The following is a 19,336-nucleotide window of genomic DNA, read 5'->3' as shown; positions in this document are numbered from 1 at the left end:
AATGATTAAACATGATCTACCACACACAAAGCCATGTTGACTGTCCCGAGCAGTAAAATGACAAAACTGGGTGATACTCGGCAGTTCAAACAGTGGACTTTATATGACAAAGATAAAAATAAACCAGCATTTCGCGCTTGAGCCCTTCACTAAGGTATGAACAAAATGGAGGCAGGTGCCATCTCAGCCCTCTTAGGTAGACAATTCCAAGCATCCCCACCCTCTGGAGGTAGAATTGCATCCCTATATCTATCCTTGGCCTCTGGTTGTAGACTCTTCAGCTGAGGATGAATCGTCCCTGCATTTTACATTCCATGACATCAACTCTGTTTATTCTGAACCTGGCAGTAACAGGCTCTGTTTAATCCCTCTCCCCCTGGCCCCCCCATTCTCTCTCTCTTTTTTTCCCTTCTCTTTCTTTCCAACTTTTTCTGCCTCCTCCTCGCCTCTCCCATTCTATTCTCTCTCCCTCAGATTCTCTCTCTCCCTTTATCTCTCTCCTGCTCTCTTCCGCTCTCTCCCTCCATCTCCCACTCTCCCTCCATCTCCCACTCTCCGTCCAGATCCCTCTCTCCCTCCGGCTATCCCTCTCCCTCCAGCTACCCCTCTCCCTCCAGCTACCCCTCTCCCTCCAGCTCCCCCTCTCCCTCCAGCTCCCCCTCTCCCTCCAGCTCCCCCTCTCCCTCCAGCTCCCCCTCTCCCTCCAGCTCCCCCTCTCCCTCCAGCTCCCCCTCTCCCTCCAGCTCCCCCTCTCCCTCCAGCTCCCCCTCTCCCTCCAGCTCCCCCTCTCCCTCCAGCTCCCCCTCTCCCTCCCTCCATCTCCCCCTCTCCCTCCCTCCATCTCCCCCTCTCCCTCCCTCCATCTCCCCCTCTCCCTCCATCTCCCACTCTCTCTCCCTCCATCTCCAAATCTCTCCCTCCATCTCCCATTCTCATTTCATCTCTCCATCTGCATCCCACTCCCTCCATCTCCCCCTCTCACTCCCTCCATCTCTAGCACTCTCACCCAAGTCTCCCACAGTCCCTCATCTTTTATTCTCTTCCACTGAGCTCCTGCCCTACTGTTGCTTGAAGCCTGACACGGGAGTCTGGCTGACCATTCCGATGAAGGAGGAGCCTGCAAAGGCAGAAAATGAAAGCAGAGGAATATTATGCAGTGACTCACTGGAGGGCAGGGAGCTGCCCCGGCCAGTTGGATCACATTTTTCTGCAGGTAGACACACCTGTGAACCATTATGGCCCAAAATGTCAACAATTTGTACCTGAAATACCCGCCCCACCAGGTGGAGTCTGGGGATGTTGGATCAGAGTCAATATTTCAGGGCCACAACCTTGCATGAGAAGTGGTAAAAACAGATATGTGGGGTTAAATCTTGCCCCATGGTTGGGGTGGGAGCATGTATGAGACTGGGCTGAGAGAGGAGGAGATGGAGAGGAGGAGATGGAGGGGGAGGAGAAGGGAGATGGAGGTGTGGGAATTGGAGTTGGGGGGGGTCCCTGTGGGAAGGAGGTGTGGAGTTTGGGACGGTCCCTGTGAGACAGGGGATTGGGAGTGGTTCTTTGCAAAGGAGAAAAGGAGGTTGGGATGGTCCCTATAGGAGGAGTTGGGGGGCATGTGGGAGAGGGAGGTCCCTGTGGGAGGGGGTAAACAGAGATTGGAGAGTGGGGGGATGGGGGGTCCCTATGGGAGAGGTAGAGGGGGGTGGCTTCCTGTGGGAGGGATGAGAGGGGGGTTTGGCTCCCTGCAGGCAGTGGGGAGTGAGAGTGGTCCCTGCGGGAGTGAGGGGCTGGACTGGAACGACCTGTGGGTCTCATCTGGCACTGACCTCTCCAACATTCTCCTCCCCTACCCCCACTGCAGGGCCCTATGGCAGCTCGACGCCGAACCCAGAGGCCGGTAATGAGGGCTTCACGTCCAGCTCCTGGGATGACAGGAAGGTTCGGCATGCCTTCATCCGGAAGGTAGGAGCCGGGGAGACATTGTCTGTCTCTGAGGGGAAAGGGGGGAGGGGAGCTGTGCTGGACATTGAGATGGTGGTGAAGGGGTGGGTGCATTGGGAGGGGAGTGAGATAGGTGGTTGAAATAGAAATGGACACTTTGGCCTGCTAATACCAACGCCCTTACTCCTTCCATCTCCCTCCCTTGGCCCACCTTTCCCTTCCCACTCCTCCCCTTCATGCCCCTGTCCCCCTGTATGACCATTCCCCCCCGTTCATTATCTTCCCACCTGGTATCATACCCTATCTCTCACTGACCTTCTTCCTACTTCCCCATCTCCATCACATCCCCACCTCTTCCCCTTGGACCCACTTCCCTTTGACCTTCCTATCTCCCCGTCCCTCACCTTTTCTCCCAACCCACTCTCTCCCTTCCCCTCTCCCCTCCCACCCCCTATCTCCCTCCCCACCCACATCTCCCTGCCTACTTTCTTTTCTTTGGCCTACAGGTGTACATGATCCTCACTGCCCAGCTGTTTGTGACCTTTGGGATTGTGGCCATCTTCACCTTCAGGTGAGTTGTTGCACTTCGGCCCCTTTCCCTCCCCTTCTGCCTCTCTCTTTCTCACAGACCCAGTCAGTGTGCTGAACAAATGTGATCCTGACGGTTATGAGGTGGAATTCTGGCCTGCGTCCTAACGAAATATAGTCCCAATACTTGTGATGCACTGCCCTGGTCCTGTGTCTGATGAATCCTACTGGAGACACATGGGAGACAGTAGATGCTGGAATCTGCTGGAAGAATTCAGTAGGTCGAGTAGCATCTGCGGGAGGGAAAGATCGGTTGACATTTCAGATCGGACGGACCACTTCATCATGATGGAGAGTGTGGAGGGGAGATGGCTGGTGTAATGGGAACAGGGTGGGAGGGGGTTGGACAGGGGTCAGAAGGAGATGAGGGAACCAGGGAGGGATGAAGGATGAGAGACGGATGGGAAGGGCAAGGGGGCGGACTGTGGAGACAGGAAGTTGATTGTCAGGTGTCAGACAAAGGGAGAGAGGGGCAGGGGAAAAATGGGGTCAGGTGGAGGGAGATGAGTGTCACAGGGTGGAGAGGGAGATGGCGGGAGAGGGTGGTAAGTGGGGGCAAAGGTACAGTGCTGGAATCTGGCAAGTAGAGAACGCAGTCAGGGTTTCTGGTCCTGATCTGTATTGTATTTCACATGTAATACCAGTGGTGGTAAAACGCAGTCCCAGTGCGCTCAATAAACGCAGTCCCAGTGGTGGTAAAACATAGTTCAAGAGTGTGCGCTCTATAAACTTTGTCCCCTACTTTGTAAAACCTAACCCACGGTATAGTGCGAGGGGTTGGGGTGGGTTTGTAGCCTCGATGTGTTTTGCCATCCAATATGCGAGGGTGTATTTACCATTTGTTCTATGACATCTGTTTCTATCCAACAGTGAACCTGTCCAGAGTTTTGTTCAGAAGAACTCAGCGGTGTACTGGGCAGCGTAGTAAGTAGTGAAACGCAGCTCAGTGCCGCCCTCTCGTAGTCACTATATTACTGCCATGTGCTGCCCAGGCCTTTCGGCTCCTCTGCAGCATCCTTCTACCTCTTGCTCAGTGCCAACCTTCTCTCCCCTCACCACCGACTCCCCCTGGGTCTCTCTGGAAACCCTCTGTCAATCCCGTCGGTGAACCAGGCAAAGAAACTCCTCCTGAATTTCCTGACTGGATTTATCAATGACTCCTGGGGGGTTGAAGGCGAATGATTCTAGTCTTGGCCAGATCTCCTAAACATGGACCTTCTGTTCACTTTGGCCTCCCTACCTGACCCTCTCCTGCCTGCCGCTACCTGCCCCTTCCCATTACAAAGAGCAGGGGGTCCCAGAACAGTTCCTTACACCACTCCAGTAGTCACAGACCTCCAGACAGTATATTTCACTTCCACTATTACTCTCTGCTTTCTACCTGCAAACTAATTTTTTTTTTAATCCACACAGCCAAGGTTCCACTGATCCCGTGACTCATGACTTTCTGATCGAATTGCTCATGAGGGACCTTGTCAAATGCCTTCCTAAAATCCATGTAGACCACATCTACCATCCTACCCTCATCAATTTCTTTTGTTAACTCCTCAAAAAACTCAATTAGACTCGTGAGGCACGAGTCAAAGCCATGCTGACTGTCCTTGAGTAGACCAGACTTCTCCATATGCTCATAGATCCTGTCCTTAAGAATCCTCCCCATTAGTTTACACACCACTGACGTAAGACTCACCAGTTATCTTTTTTAAACAAGGGGACCACATTTGCCGATCTTCAATCCTCCAACACCTCCCCTGTGGCCAAAGAGGATTCAAATATCATAGCTACTGCCCCAGCTATCTCTTCTCTCTCTTCCCACGGTAGCCTGGGGTCTATCACATCCGCCCCCGGGGATGTTTTTGACAAGATCCAACACTTCCACTTCCTTAGTCTTAACATTGTCCAGCCCACAGGCCTGTTCTATTCTGATCACACCCTGATCTTGTTAATACTGATGCAAAGTATTCATTTAGAACCTCCCCAACCTCCTCCGTCTCCAGGCACGTTTCCTCCTTTATCCTTTAACGTTCCCACCTTCATTCTCAACATCCTTCTGTTCTTCACGAACACATAGAATGCCCTGGGATTCTCCTTAATCCTACAGCCAAGGGCTTCTCATTGTCCCCATTTGAGATCTCCTAAGTCTTTTCTTAAATTCCTTCTTGGCTACCATATACTTCTCATGAACCCCTCCTGTTTTTTGCTCCTCAGTCTAATGTCTGCTTTCTTCTTCCTCAGCTATTTTTGCAACCGAGGTTCCCTTTTCCTACCATCTTTCCCTATGTCAGTGGAACAAACCTACCCTGAACCCTGTGCAAGCTGTCCCTAAATATCCACCATATTACTTCTGTGCTTTCTTTCATGAAATGTAATATCCACTCTCATTTTTCTGAATTCCAGCAAGTACATTCTCAATCTGAATCTCTCCTCATCAGCTAACCCCACCCCCACCACCAGAATCGACCCAGTGAAGCTCCTCTACTCCATCTCTCTGCACCCCCACCCCATCTCCAGAATCAAACCAGTGAAGCTCCTCTACACCATCTCTCTGCACCCCCACCCCATCTCCAGAATCAAACCAGTGAAGCTCCTCTACTCCATCTCTCTGCATCCCCCCACATCTCCAGCATCGACCCAGTGAAGCTCCTCTACACCATCTCTCTGCACCCCCACCCCATCTCCAGAATCAAACCAGTGACGCTCCTCTACACCATCTCTCTGCACCCCCACCCCATCTCCAGAATAAAACCAGTGAAGCTCCTCTACACCATCTCTCTGCACCCCAACCCATCTCCAGAATCAACCCAGTGAAGCTCCTCTACTCCATCTCTCTGCACCCCCACCCCATCTCCAGAATCAAACCAGTGAAGCTCCTCTACTCCTTCTCTCTGCATCCCCCCACATTTCCAGAATCGACCCAGTGAAGCTCCTCTACACCATCTCTCTGCACCCCCACCCCCACCTCCAGAATCAACCCAGTGAAGCTCCTCTGCACCATCTCTCTGCATCCCCACCCCATCTCCAGAATCGACCCAGTGAAGCTCCTCTACACCATCTCTCTGCACCCCCACCCCATCTCCAGAATCGGCCCAGTGAAGCTCCTCTACACCATCTCTCTGCACCCCCACCCCATCTCCAGAATCGGCCCAGTGAAGCTCCTCTACACCATCTCTCTGCACCCCCACCCCCCCAACCAACAGTATAAAGCCTGATCCTGCACCCAACTTTGGTTTGGCCTGCTCCCTCTGCACAGGGACCTTACAATAGAACCATAGAAAACTACAGGATAGAAAACAGGCCATTTAGCCCCTCTAGTCTGTGGCAAAACATCATTCCTCTTGTCCCATTGACCTGCACCCATTCTATAACCATCCAGACCTTCCCCATCCATGTTTCTATTAAATTTATTCTTAAAACCTAAAGAGTGGGCTCACATTTAACACATCAGATGGCAGCACCTTCCACTCTCCCACCACTCTCTGAGTGAAGAAGTTCCCCTAATATTCCCCTAAACCTTTCCCATTTCACCCTAAAGCCATGTCCTCTCATATTAATCGCCCCCAATCTGTGGAAAGAGCCAACTCACATCCACTCTGTCTATTCCCCTCATAATTTTGTAAATCCATTTCCAATCTCCCTTCATTCTTCTTCGCTCGAAGGAATAAAGTCCCAACCTGTTTAATCTTTCCCTGTAACTCAACTCCTGAAGACCCAGCAACACCCTAGTAAATCGTCTCTACACTCTCTCAATCTTATTGATATCCTTCCTGTAGTTAGGTGACCAGAACTGCAAACAATACTCCAAATTTGGCCTCACCAATGTCTTATACAACCTCACCATAACATCCCAACTCCTATCCTCAATTTATGAAGGCCAAGATGCCAAAAGCTTTCTTTACAACCCTGTCCACCTGTGACACCACTTTCAGGGAATTATGTATCTTATTCCCAGATCCTTCTGTTCTACTATACTCCTCATTGCCCGACCATTTACTAGGTATGTCTTACCTTGGTTTGTCCTTCCAAATGCAACACCTCACACTTGTCTGAATTAAATTCCATCTGCCATTTTCTGGTCCACTCTCACGGTTGATCCATATCCCTCTGCAAACTTTGAAAACCTTCCTCACTGTCCACAAAGTCTCCAATCTTAGTGTCATCTGCAAACTTGCTGATCCAGTTTCCCACATTGTCATCCAGATCATTGATACAGACAACAAACAACAATGGTCCCAGCATGGATCACTGAAGCACCACTAATCACAGGCCTCCACTCTGTCTTCTCCCATTCAGCCAATTTCAAATCCAGTTTACTACTTCCCCATGGATACCTAGTGTCTGAACCTTCTGAACTAATCTCCCATGTGGGACCTTGTCAAAGGCCTTACTAAAGTCCATGTAGACAATATCCACACTTTCTTGGTAACCTCCTCAAAAAAAGTCTATAAGATTAGTTAAACATGACCTACCATGCATGAAGTCATGCTGACTGTCCTCAATCAGCCCTTGGCTGTCCAAATACTTGTATACCCGATCTCTCAGAACACCCTCCAGTAATTTACCCACTACCTACGTCAGGCTCACTGGCCTGAAATTTCCTGTTTTTTTTTTTAAACAACAGAACAACATGAGCTTCCCTCCAATTCTCCAGCACCTCACCCGTAGTTAAGGACTTTTGAATATTTCTGCTAGGCCCCCTGCAATTTCCACATTAATCTCCCTCAAGGTCTGAAGGAATATCATGTCAGGCCCGGGGGATTATTTGTCCTTTATTCGCTGTAAGGCAGCAAGCATCTCCTCCTTGTTAATCTCTATATGTTTCATGACACATGACACTTGTTTCCCATCATTCCTTGTATATAACCATATAACAATTACAGTACGGAAACAAAATTATGGGCTCTCTAATCCGCACCGATTTAAGTGAACTCCGCTAGTCTCACCTACCTGCTCCCTCTCCATAACCCTCCAACCTCCTCACATCCATGTACTCATCCAACCCTCTCTTAAATGACAAAATTGACCCTGCTGCAACCACCTCTTCCAGGTCATTCCACTCAGCCACCACTGTTTGAGTGAAGAAATTCCCTCTCATGTTACTTCTAAACCTTTGCCCCCTAACCCTTAACTCATGACCTCTCATTTCAATCTCTCCTACCCTCAAGGGGAAGAGCTATTCACATCTATCTATTCCCCTCATAATTTTAAACACCTCTCTCAAATCCCCCCTCAACCTCTACGCTCCAATGAATAAAGACCCAGTCTAATCAATCTTTCTTTGTATTCTAGTTACTGCAATCCAGGCAACATTTTAGTAAATCTTCTCTGCACCCTCTCTACCTTATTGATATCCTTCCTATAATTTGGAGAACAGATCTGCACACAATATTCCAAACTTGGCCTCACCAATGCCTTAAATAGTCTCAACATCACCTCCCAGCTCCTATATTCTATGCTTTGATTTATAAAGGAGAGCCTACCAAAAGCCTTCTTTACCACCCTATCTTTCAAAGAACAAGATCTCCCTGTTCTTCTTCATTCCTCAATGCTCTCCCCTTCAATGCATACGTCCTGTTTTGATTATTCTTCCCAAAATGAAGAACTTCACACTTATCTAAATTAAACTTCATCTGCCACCTTTCAGCCCACTCTTCTAAACAGTCCAAATCTTTCTGCAGTCCCCGAAAACCATCCCCGCTATCTACAACTCCCCCTAATTTTGTATCGTCCACATATATGCACTTATCCCAGTTTCCTGACGAACTAATGATGCAAAAAAACTGTTCAAGATCTCCCCTATAGAAACCCGTCGGATTTACCTTCACATTATTTGCCAAAGCAACCTCAAGTCTTCTTTTTGCCTTCCTGATTTCCTTCTTTAGTATTCTCCAACATTTTCTCTACTCTTTTAGTACCTCATTTGTGGCTTGTTGCCTATACCTGCTCTACACCTTCCCAACCAGATTGCTAATATCCCTCATGAATGCTTCATATTCCCATACCATTCAGCACCCCCCCCCCGCCCCCTCCCCATATCAGTTCTCAGGCCAATCTCATTCCCCAATGTTTCTCTGTATTCTCATCTCGTTCCCACCAACTCCCCCAGAATCTACCCCTCACCCTCCACTATTCACAGCAGCCAAATGACCCTCCTAACAAGTGTGGGATGTGGGAGGAAACTGGAGCCCTCCCCCCCCCCAAGAAACCCCTTGGGCTCGCAGGGAGAACGTGCAAACTCTGTGTGGTCAGCGCGGGAGGTGGGCATCGAACCCGGTCCCTGGAGCGGCGACGGTGAGGCAGCAGCGCTATCCCTGAACCACTTTAGTGGAAGGGTTATAGGCGGCTCTCAGACCCAACCTGGGATCGGGCAGTATCTGCCTTCCTGTGCAACAGTTCGGGATGTTTCCCAGTCTGGGAGTTTTACAGGGTTCAGGCTGGGAGGATGAGGGAAGGGGACGAATCTAACTGCCGACACCTCAGGAGTTCTGTGATACTGACTGTGATTTGATCTTTGCAGTGCTGTGTTTGTGGTGATCTATATTGTCCTGGTCTGCTGCGAGGGGCCCAGGTGAGTGGCTCCACAGACCTCTGTCTTCCAGAATCCAACATAAAAGGTCAAATCCCAGCTCTTCAACTCCCCTTCCAATGCAGACATCCTTTGGGATATTGTACAGTGACCAGAGCCTTCTGTGTCTGAGTCCAGAAGTCCCCTCTTCTCCATCACATACCCACAGTCCCCACAAAAGTGGGAGAACTTGGAGCAGGTTCTACAGGGGCTCAATCGAGATTTTCCTGACCGGCTGCATCACGGTGTGGTACGGTTGCTGCAGAGAAATGGATTGGTGGTCAATCCACAAGACCATGAGTGCAGCAGAGAGGATCACTGGGGTCTTCCCACCCTCCATTGATGTGATCCACCAGATCATTGTTTGAAGCGGGTGCGCATAATCACCCTGCACAGAGCATCTTTCAGCTGCTCCCATTGGGGAAGAGATCCAGGAGGATCAAAGCCAGCACCACCAGGCTGAGGAACAGCTTCTTCCCATGGGCAGTGACAACGACCCAAAGGAACCGCTCGCACTGACCATCTGAGACTCTACTATTTATTCAACCATACTGTGCATATGTATTGTTTGTCTGCATGTGTGAAATGTCTGGATGTGTGTCTGTGTTTTACACCGAGAACCGGAGAACGCTGTCAGATTGAGATAATAAAAAATGAACTAGAAACATTAATGAACCTCTGTGCAGACCCAGGGCTTTCAGCCCAGTGTCCCAAGCCTGACCTTGTTCATTTGTTTTCTGTCCTTTGTTTTGGCACAGGAGGAAATTTCCCTGGAATGTGATCCTCCTCTCAGTTTTTGTAAGTATTCCTTGAATTTATTTACTGCATTTTTAATACCCATTCCCCCACCAACAACGTGGATCTCCCAGTAGCCACCCAGTTCAATTCCCCCATCCCATTTACTTGCCGACATGTCCATCCATGGTCTCTTGCGCGGCCAAACTGAGACCACCATAAATTGGAGGAACAACACCTCATCTTCTGTCTGGGCTCCCTCCAACAGGATGGCATTAACATTGACTTCTCTGGTTTCCATTAGCCCCCCACCATCTTTTCCTTGTCTCCTTTTGTCTTGCTCTGTGTCTCTATCATTTTCCCTCTGTCTCCTTTCACAGAGCCAAAAAATAACCCCCCCATCAATTCTCACCTTTCCTCTTGTTATATCCAATTAACATCTTTTGTCTGTGGTCTGTTCTTCCACCCCCCCCTCCACCCCCACTCTCTCCCCAGCCTTTTATAATGACACCTGTCTCTTTTTTTGCCCATACCTTGAGGAAGAGCTCAGGCTTGGTGACACTGGTCTTGATCAGATGTTTTGTTCTTTCTTCCTTGCAGACCTTGGCCATGTCATATTTGACCGGGACAATTGCAAGGTATGCTCACTGTGCGATCCACCCCTGGGGTTGCCTGTACAATGGGAAGATAACAGTGGAAAGCAGGATTGTTACATATAACGTCTCGTTTAGTGTATTCAATAAACTCAGGAAAATTATGATATTTAGATATCACAGGTAAAGACTGTGAATCGCTTGGCTCACGATCCCTTCCAGTGAGTCTGTCTGTCTCTGAAGGATCTGTTCCTCTTTGCCTTCTGTCCGACCAGCAGTGTTTAGTTCCTCTCAATAACATTCCCTGGACCCGTGCCCTCATCATGAAATCCACATTCTCAAAGCACTCACTTGTCTTCCATGAATCAAGTTGCATCTTGCTCAATTCTAATCAGACCATAACACATTGGAGCAGAAATAGGCCCATCAAGTCTGCCCCACCATTTGATGCATTTCCCCACTGCCCAACCTTCTCCCCATAACCTTTGATGCCCTGGCTAATCAAGAACCTATCCGTCGCTGCCTTAAAAATACCCAATGACCCGGCCTTCAGAACCGCCTGTGGTAACAAATTCTACAGATTTACCACCCTCTGGCTGAAGAAATTCCTCCGTATCTCTGTTCTAAGTGGGCACCCTTCAATCCTGAAGTTGTGCCCTCTTGACCTAGACTTTCCCACCATTCAAAGTTTCAATGTGATCTCCCCCTCGTTCTCCTAAATTCCAAGAGTTTACTGATGACGCCACAGTTGTCGGCAGAATAACAAACTGCAATGGGGAAGTGTATAGGAGGGATATGGATCAGCTCGTTGAATGGTGAAACGGCAACAACCTTGCGCTCAATGTCAGCAAAACACGACCCAGTTTTCATCAATGGCTCAGTCGTGGAGAGGGTCAAGAACTTCAAATACTTGGGTGTCAATGTCTCTGAGGATAGATATGTCCTGGGGTCTCCATGTTGATGCAGTCACGAAGAAGGCTTGCCAGCGGCTATGTTTTGTGAGGTGTTTGAGGAGATTCGTTATGTCACCGAAGACTCTCGAAAACTTCTACAGGTGTCCTGTGGAGAGCATTCTGGCTTGATGCATCACTACCTGGTATGGAGGTGCCAACTCTCAGGACAAGAATAAATTCTAGAGGGTTGTTAACTTGGTCTGTGACATCACAGGCACCAGACTCCACTCCATCGAGGACGTCTAAAAAGCAGCCTCTATCCTCAAAGACCCACCACCCAGCCCATGCCCTCTTCACTCTGCTACCATCGGGAAAAAAGGTACAGGAGCCTCTCAATGGCACAAGGACAGCTTCTTCCCCACTGCCATCAGATTCCTGAATGATCGATGGACCACAGACACTGCCTGACTTTTCGTGCACTGTTAATTTTAATTTTTTTGAAGTAATGTTGTAAGATGGTCATAGTATGTATGTTGCAAAACACCATAAGTCGTGACTTGTTTATGACAATAGATTCAGATTCTGAGCTGCCAAACGCTCCTCGTATGATAACCCTTCCATTCCCGGAATCATCCTTGTGAACCTCCTCTGAACCCTCTCCAATGTCAACACATCCTTTCATAAATGAGGAGCCCAAAACTGCTCACAATCCTCCACGTGGGGTCTCCCCAGGGCCTTATAGAGCCTCAACATCACATCCCTGCTCTTACATTCTATTCCCCTTGAAATGAACGCCAGCGTCGCATTTGCCTTTGTCACCATGTTATCCAGATGATCACCATCCCATTATATTAGATCACCTCAACAAGCAGGTTTATCTAAGCACGCTTGACATTTGATGACATTACCATTGTGGTCTACCCTACTGGAGTATCATTGATCAGAAACTCAACTGGGCCAACTACATTCCAGCCTCTGCATCAGATCAGGGATGGGGTATCCTGTGGTGACTGAGTCACCTCCATATAGAATATAGAACATTCAGCACAGGACAGGCCCTTCAGCCCATGATATTGTGCTAACCTATGTAAACCTACTCCACAACAACCTAACCCTTCCCTCGCTCACACCCACAACCCTCTTTTTCTTGCATCCACGAACAAGTCTAAGAGCCTTTTAAATGCCCAATTATATCAGCCTTCATCACCGCTCCCGGCAATGCATTCCAGGCACCCATCACTCCCTGTGTTTAAAAAAAAAAACTCTTACCCCTGATGTCTCCCATAAACCTTCCTCCCCTAAACCTTCCTCCCCTCACCTTAAACAGATGTCCTCTGGTGTTTGCTGGGAAAAATGTGCTAGCTGTCCAGCCTACCGGTGGGAATGTGGGAAGAAAAAGTTCCAGGGAACATTAGTGAGGCAGGTCAGTGAGACAAAATAGTCTCCATGAGCTGAACTGGGTTCTTCTGTCAGAATGATGTGTATGATTTAAAAATGATGTTGAATAAATCATCCCACTTGATTCACTGCCCTTAATACCCAATTCCCGATGCTGGTACAGTTGATATAATGCACTGCAGACTCACTCAGTATACTGAACTACACCTCCCAAACCTTCAACATCGTCCGCAAATGGGAAATGTATTCGAGGCCAGGTGCCCTTAGAATAGGAACCTGAAGTGATCACGGGGACCATCGAGGGGTAACGGGAGCATCAGGCACCTCAGGGGTACACTGCATTCTCGATGGGGATATGGGTATTTTAAGGCAGATGTAAAGTTGTCTTGCGATTAATGTTTTGAATTGATTTAGTTTTGATGTACTTGGTTTAAACAGGGATGGTGTTGATTCAAGATAATTGATTGCTTTAACTGCGATGTGACTGAATTTATTCATGCCAGATTTAGAATGGATAAGGTAAAAACACAAGCCTGGAGAATCTCAGCGGGTCAGACGGTGTGCATTATTTAGCAAAGATAAAGATACATAATGAACATTTCGGGCTTGAGCCCTTCATCAAGGCCCGAGTCGGGCGCCTGCCTACATTTTGACCACACCTTGATGAAGGGCTCAAGCCTGAAATGTTGCTTATGTATCTTTATCTTTGCTAAATAAAGTACACTGTCTGATCCGTTGAGTTTCTCCAGCGTCGTGTTTTTAATTCAACCACAGCTTGTATTTTACTTTAGAAAGGATCAATTTGATTTGAAAGGAACAAATAAAAGTTGTAGCACAGAAATTAAAAAAAGGAAGTATGTTCGAACCAGTCGTTATTGAAACGGGGACATGCGGAGTCGACAGGGACCATGGAGTAGTTCTGAGAGTTTTGGGCTCTTCGAGAGTCCACCGCATCCCCCAGATGGGGGTGGGAATATTTTAATATAGTTGATATTTAATTATTGTTATCACTTGTTTTGCTTTGATATGGATTTAATGTGATTGTATTAGTAAAGTGTAGCTAAGGGAAGGGCAGTGCCTGGGTGTCTGGATAATCCGTGCCTTCTTCTGCCTCAGTTACTACAGCACCAAGTCTGTGTTCCTCTGCCTGGGAATCACTGCCCTGGTGTGCCTCGGAGTCACCATCTTCTGCTTCCAGACAAAGGTGAGAGCAGCAAACTTGTCAGACGTGATTTAACTTACACAAAACTAAAACAAAAAAAAACTGCAGGAGGAAGTAAGCAGATCAGGCAGACGCAAAGGAGATGCATCAAGATCCCTCTTCAGACAGATGCTGCTTCACCTGCTTCCCGCAGTCCCAGACTCCAGCAGCTGCCATCTCTTGTTCCTCCGTTACCTTTCATGAAGCCAGGTTGCCCTGCTTTGATTATTTAGTTCAGCGGGGTTAAAGCATAGTAGTTAACATAATTACAACACCAGTGACCCAGGTTTATCAGAACATAAGAAACAGGAGCCGGCCATTCGACCCGTTCACTGTGATCATGGCTGATCTGATGATCCACTCATCTCCACCGACCTGCCTTTTCCCCATCTCCCTTAATTCCCCGACTATGTAAAAATCTGCCCAACCTTGTCTTAACTCTATTTACTGAGGTCGTCTCCACTGCTTCAATGGGCAGCGAATTCCACAGATTCACCAGCCTCTGGGTAAAGCAGCTCCTCCTCATCTCTGTCCTAAATCTGCTGCCCTGAAACTTGAGGCCATGTCCCCTTGTTCTGGTCTCCCCCACAATGTGAACAATTTACCTACACCTGTCTTATCCATGCCTTTCATAATTTTATGTTTCTATAAGATCCCCTCTCATTTGAATCCGGCGCTGTCTGTAAGGAGTTTTCACGTTCTCGCCGTGTTTGCGTGGGTTTCCTCTGGGTGCTCTGGTCTCCTCCCACATTCCAAAGATGTACGGGGTCGGTAGGTTGATTGGTCACGAAGGTATATTTGGATGGCATGGGCAGGAAGGGCCTTTTACCAGTGTCTCTAAATTTAAAAAAATACATTAAAATTATTTTTCTCTTTGAATGTTGACTCTTGGCAGCTGACCTTGTACAAACTTTGACAAGGTCCCATCTGGCAGGTTAGTCTGGAAGGTTAGACCACTTAGGATCCAAAGGGAGCCGGTCTGTTCATTTGAAAACTGGCTCAGTGGAAGGTGGTAGAGGAGGGATGTTTCTCTCGTTGGAGGACAGTGACCAGGAGTTTGCCGCAGGGATCAGTTTGTTATCTACATTAAAGATTCTATGTAATTAACATAGAACATAGATTAACATGATTAGTAAATTGGCATATGAGACCATTTGAAGGATATTTAAGTGTATTGTAGGATCTGGATCAGTTGGGAAGGTGGGCTAAAAAGTGGCAAATGAAACTTAACTCTGTCAAGGGTGAAGTGTGCACGTTGGCAAGTCAAATCAGGGCAGGGCCCTGGAGAGTGCTGTGGAACAGAGAGGCCGAGGGGTACAGGGACAGAATTCCCTGAATGTGGCGATTCAGGTGGACAGGGTGGTAGTGGACAAAGTACTTGACACACCAGCCTTCACTGAACGAGATACTGAGCACAAAAGTTGGGACCTCGTGATTCAGCTATACAAAGTGGTGGGGGGGGGGGGGTCAGTGGGGGCAGGGTCAGATGGTGGGAGGACGGGTGAGATGAGAGGATGGGTCAGAGTGGGGGGAACAGGTCAGACAGTGCGGAGAAAGATCAGCTATACAAAGACCACACTCGGGAGTTCTGTGTGCAGGTCTGGTCACCCAGCTTTAGGAAGGGCACCAGGATGTATAGAGGAGATTCCCTGGGACGTTGCCGGGACTGGAGAGGTTGGATAAGCTGGGTCTTTATTCTCTGGAGAAAAGGAGGATGAGGAGTGACATAATGGAGATTTATAAAAGCGTGAGGGGCATGGATAAAATGAAAACTCACAGTCTATTTCACAGGGTAGATGATTCTAGAACTATTGGACACTGGTTTACTGTGAGAGGAGAGAGAATCTGAGGGGTAATGTTACCACTCAGGAACAAGCTGCCAGTGGAAGCTGTGGAAGTAGAGACAATTACAACATTCATTTGGACAGATTGATGGACAGGAAAGGTTTAGAGGCATGGTCCATAAGACCACAGGAGAAGCAGTTCATTTGGCCCATCGAGTCTTCCCCACCATTCCATCATGAGCTGATTCATTCTCCCACTTGGCCCCACTGACCGGCCTTCTGCCCATAACCTTTCATACCCTGGCTATTCAGATACCTATCAATCTCTGCCTTAAATATACCCAACAACCTGGCATCCTGTAGCAGCAAATTCTAAAGGATCACCACTCTCTGGCTGAAGAAATTCCTCCGCATCTCTATTTTAAATGGTAGCAATCGGTGCCAACGTCCAGTTTTGGACACGGGGTAGGGGGTCATGTTGGGTGTTCCAGGAGCTGATCAGGACTGAGTGCTGCCACTGTGTTGCAGGTGGATTTCACCTCATGTGGAGGTCTGTTCTGTGCTCTGGGAATTGGCCTGTTCGTCTCCAGCATTGTCGTCACCATTGTCCTCTCCTTCAAATACGTGAGAAGGGGTGAAGGGACAGGAGAGGCGGGAGGGAGGGGGGGCTGGAGGGGTGATGGGATCGTTCAGTCGGGATAGAGTCATTGGGGGTGGGAGTAGAGTCAATGTTGGTGGGAGTGAGGTCAGTAGGGGAGGGCCAACGGGCGGTGGGGTATGTGGGAGTGGCAGTGGGGGAGGGGCAGGATCAGATGGTGGGAGGATGGGGGATGGGTCAGAGTGGGGGGAACGGGTCAGACGATGGGTCAGACAGTGCAGAGAAGGATCAGATGGTGGGGATGGTAGGTCATGGTTTACACCCTGTACGGATGGGCTGGAGGGAACCTTGTGGCTGTGGTGTTTCTGGGTGTTGGGCTCCCTGAGGCAGGAAGCTCTGGCTCTGGGAGGGCTGGAATGGACAGTGGAATAATTGACTGGCTCTGGGTTTCTGCAGATCCCCTGGCTCCACATGCTCTACTCTGCAGTTGCAGCCATCATCTTTACCCTGGTGAGTGACGTCTCTTCTGTTCGTCAGCCTTTAACCTGATTGTCTCTGCCTTTCAGCTGCCTGCCCAATTCACATTGCTGATGTGGATAAACACTCTCCACACCATCCCATCACACACTCCCAGGGTCAGACACAGAGTGAAGCTCCCTCCACACCATCCCATCACACACTCCCGGGGTCAGACACAGAGTGAAGCTCCTTCTACACTCTCTTCATGTGATATTGTACAAGGGAAGTGGATCACCCTGAATGCTACCAGAATGGTCTCATCATTTTTCCGAGCCGTAGTGGATGACTCAGCAACCTGATGATCAGACCCATCAGATTGGGAAAATCCTGTGGGTTTCAGATCTCTTTCAACAATCTGAGCATTTTGGTCAAAGACTGGGCTTTGTTTGCACTCAATACCAAGACCCAAGGTGGTTCTTCCTAATCTCCGTCCTCGCCCTCCCCCATCCTTGGCTCCTAGTTTTCTCTCCTCTGCTCCCTTTCCCCATTACTCACCTTCCTCCTCTCCTCAGCCACCCTTCTCCTTCCCCCCTCTGACCCTCCCTCTGGCCACTTATCCGAGTGCAGAATCACAGCGCAAACATTTGTATAAACCACCTTACAACAATAAATAAAAATTGTGCACGGAAAGTCAAGTAAGGCAGTTCGTTTCATTCATTGATCATTCAGAAATCTAAGAAACTTGTCCTTGTGCCACTGAGTGCTGGGCTTCAGGCTCCTGTATCTTTTCCCCTATGGTAGCAGAGTGAAGAGGGCATGGCCTGGGTGGTGGGGGTCTTTGAGGATAGAGGCTGCCTTTTTAAGACACCAACTCATGAAGACTGATGCCTGTGATGGTCAACTCTCTGAAGCTTTTCTGCCCTGTGCTTTGGCACCTCTGTACCAGACATTGATGCAACCAGCCAGAATACTCTCCATGGTAACCTACTGAATCTGTTCAGATTCCTCACAACGTATAGCCGCTGACGAGCCGCCTTTGTGTATGTATCAAAATCATTGATTTTCTCTGTCTTGCAGTTCTTGGCGTTTGACACTCAGTTGATCCTAGGGAACAGACGACACTCGATGAGCCCAGAGGAGTACATTTACGGGGCCCTTAGACTCTACACGGACATTGTGCAAATATTCATCAACCTCCTGCAGCTGTTCGGCTCAAGATAAATGAAGAGGGGCCTTTCCTGGACGCGCTTCACCCCTGTAAAATATTCCCGTGCTTCTAGATTAGGAGAAAGGCTCCTTTTGTGCTGTCGGACTTGTTGTGGGGGCGCCTGGTGTTGTGGGAAGCTTCCACCTGTCCAACCTCTGGCCTATTCTCATTCTTCCTGGCACAACCAAGCAATATGTTCACGGTGGAAATACCTGGTAGGAGAGTGGAAGTGGGAAGAACCCATTCTAGGGCAGCGCAAGGATTAGTCCGGGGAGTCTTGATGGTGAGGAACTCGGCCATTGAGTGCACGTGTGATATGCCACTTCTCAGCCCATGTCTGAATGTTGTACAGGCACAGGCTGCTTTGTTTGCTGAGGTGATAGAGTAAGTAGAGTGGTACAGTTACCACAACACTGCTATAAGCCTGTGACATGGGTTCGAATCCGGCAATGTCTGTAAGGTGTCTGTGTGGGTTTCCTCCCAGCCTCCAAAAACACATGGAGGTTGTAGGTTAATTGGGTGTAATTGGGCAGCACTTGTTTCATGGTGGGGGGGGGGGGGCTTCTAACATTAAAATTATAAATGTAAAACATCTAGTGCAAACAGGACCTTCATTACCCAATTCACTCATTTCATTCTCCCCCAAGTCTCTACTCCTCACCCTGGTACTGGGGGCAATGAACCCACCAGCCTGTACATCTCTGGGGAATGGGGGAAACTGGAATGCCTTGGGGTTGGGGGGGAGAGACCCAAACTCCACAAAAATCAGAACCCATGTCTCTGGCTCTGTGAGGCAGCAGGTCTACAATGCTGAGCCACTGAGGCAGCCAGAGTTACAAATGGAATTGGATATCTGTGTGTGTCCCCTCCTCTGATCCAATGTTGGGGGGGGGGGCGGGTGAGAGAGACCATTGGCACGTTTACTGCAAGCCCCGACTGTTATTACCGCTTCATTATTTTTGTTTACCAGCCAAAAACATTGACAAGGCTGCTTTCGGTGGAATCATATTGTATTAAAATGCTATTGATTAAAGATGATTGTGGCTGATTAAGAAGTTGCTTTTTTACACTGAAACAATAAAGGGACTAAAGGTGATTCACAGAGGCAAAGATTTAACAGCACGGGACAGGCCCTGCAACCCATCTTCTTCATGCCAACCAGATTGGCTGGTCCCATCTGTCTGTATTTGCTCTATAGCCTTCTAAGTCCTTCCTATCCATAAATCTATGCAAATGTAATTTGAATGTCAAAATTGTGCCCACGTCTACAATTTCAAGATTCCTTTGTTGTCATGTAATAATGAATAACATGTAATATTACATGAAATTGCATTCTATCTGGCATTAGGACAGAGTCACCATTACAGTAAGAGAAGC

General features: G+C 48.5%; 1 protein-coding gene and 1 long non-coding RNA gene across 6 annotated transcripts in view; one reads left to right on the top strand and one right to left on the bottom strand.

Annotated features, from left to right (window-relative positions):
• Positions 1–19,014, top strand: part of tmbim1a (transmembrane BAX inhibitor motif containing 1a) — a 51,687-nt gene extending 32,673 nt beyond the window's left edge. For all 5 annotated transcript variants that reach the window (XM_069913019.1, XM_069913015.1, XM_069913017.1 and 2 more), the window contains 10 exons: positions 1,862–1,962; positions 2,448–2,512; positions 3,400–3,453; positions 9,044–9,094; positions 9,850–9,889; positions 10,427–10,464; positions 13,827–13,914; positions 16,224–16,319; positions 16,750–16,803; positions 17,830–19,014. In XM_069913019.1, coding sequence (XP_069769120.1) covers positions 1,862–1,962; positions 2,448–2,512; positions 3,400–3,453; positions 9,044–9,094; positions 9,850–9,889; positions 10,427–10,464; positions 13,827–13,914; positions 16,224–16,319; positions 16,750–16,803; positions 17,830–17,973 — 731 coding nt within the window. In that variant the 3' untranslated portion in view covers positions 17,974–19,014. The remainder of the gene's footprint in view (positions 1–1,861; positions 1,963–2,447; positions 2,513–3,399; positions 3,454–9,043; positions 9,095–9,849; positions 9,890–10,426; positions 10,465–13,826; positions 13,915–16,223; positions 16,320–16,749; positions 16,804–17,829) is intronic.
• LOC138750893 (uncharacterized) lies at positions 929–11,518 on the bottom strand. The gene is made up of 3 exons (XR_011349575.1): positions 11,251–11,518; positions 10,360–10,498; positions 929–1,117 (listed from the first exon to the last, which is right to left on the bottom strand). It is a non-coding gene; the product is annotated as an uncharacterized lncRNA (long non-coding RNA).
• Positions 19,015–19,336: the final 322 nt, after the last annotated feature.

This window comes from Narcine bancroftii, unplaced genomic scaffold (genome assembly GCF_036971445.1).
Source record: "Narcine bancroftii isolate sNarBan1 unplaced genomic scaffold, sNarBan1.hap1 Scaffold_296, whole genome shotgun sequence".
In the NCBI taxonomy this organism is placed as follows: domain Eukaryota; kingdom Metazoa; phylum Chordata; class Chondrichthyes; order Torpediniformes; family Narcinidae; genus Narcine; species Narcine bancroftii.
The sequence above is the reverse complement of the archived record's forward strand: the minus strand, read 5'-3'. Positions and strand labels throughout refer to the sequence as shown.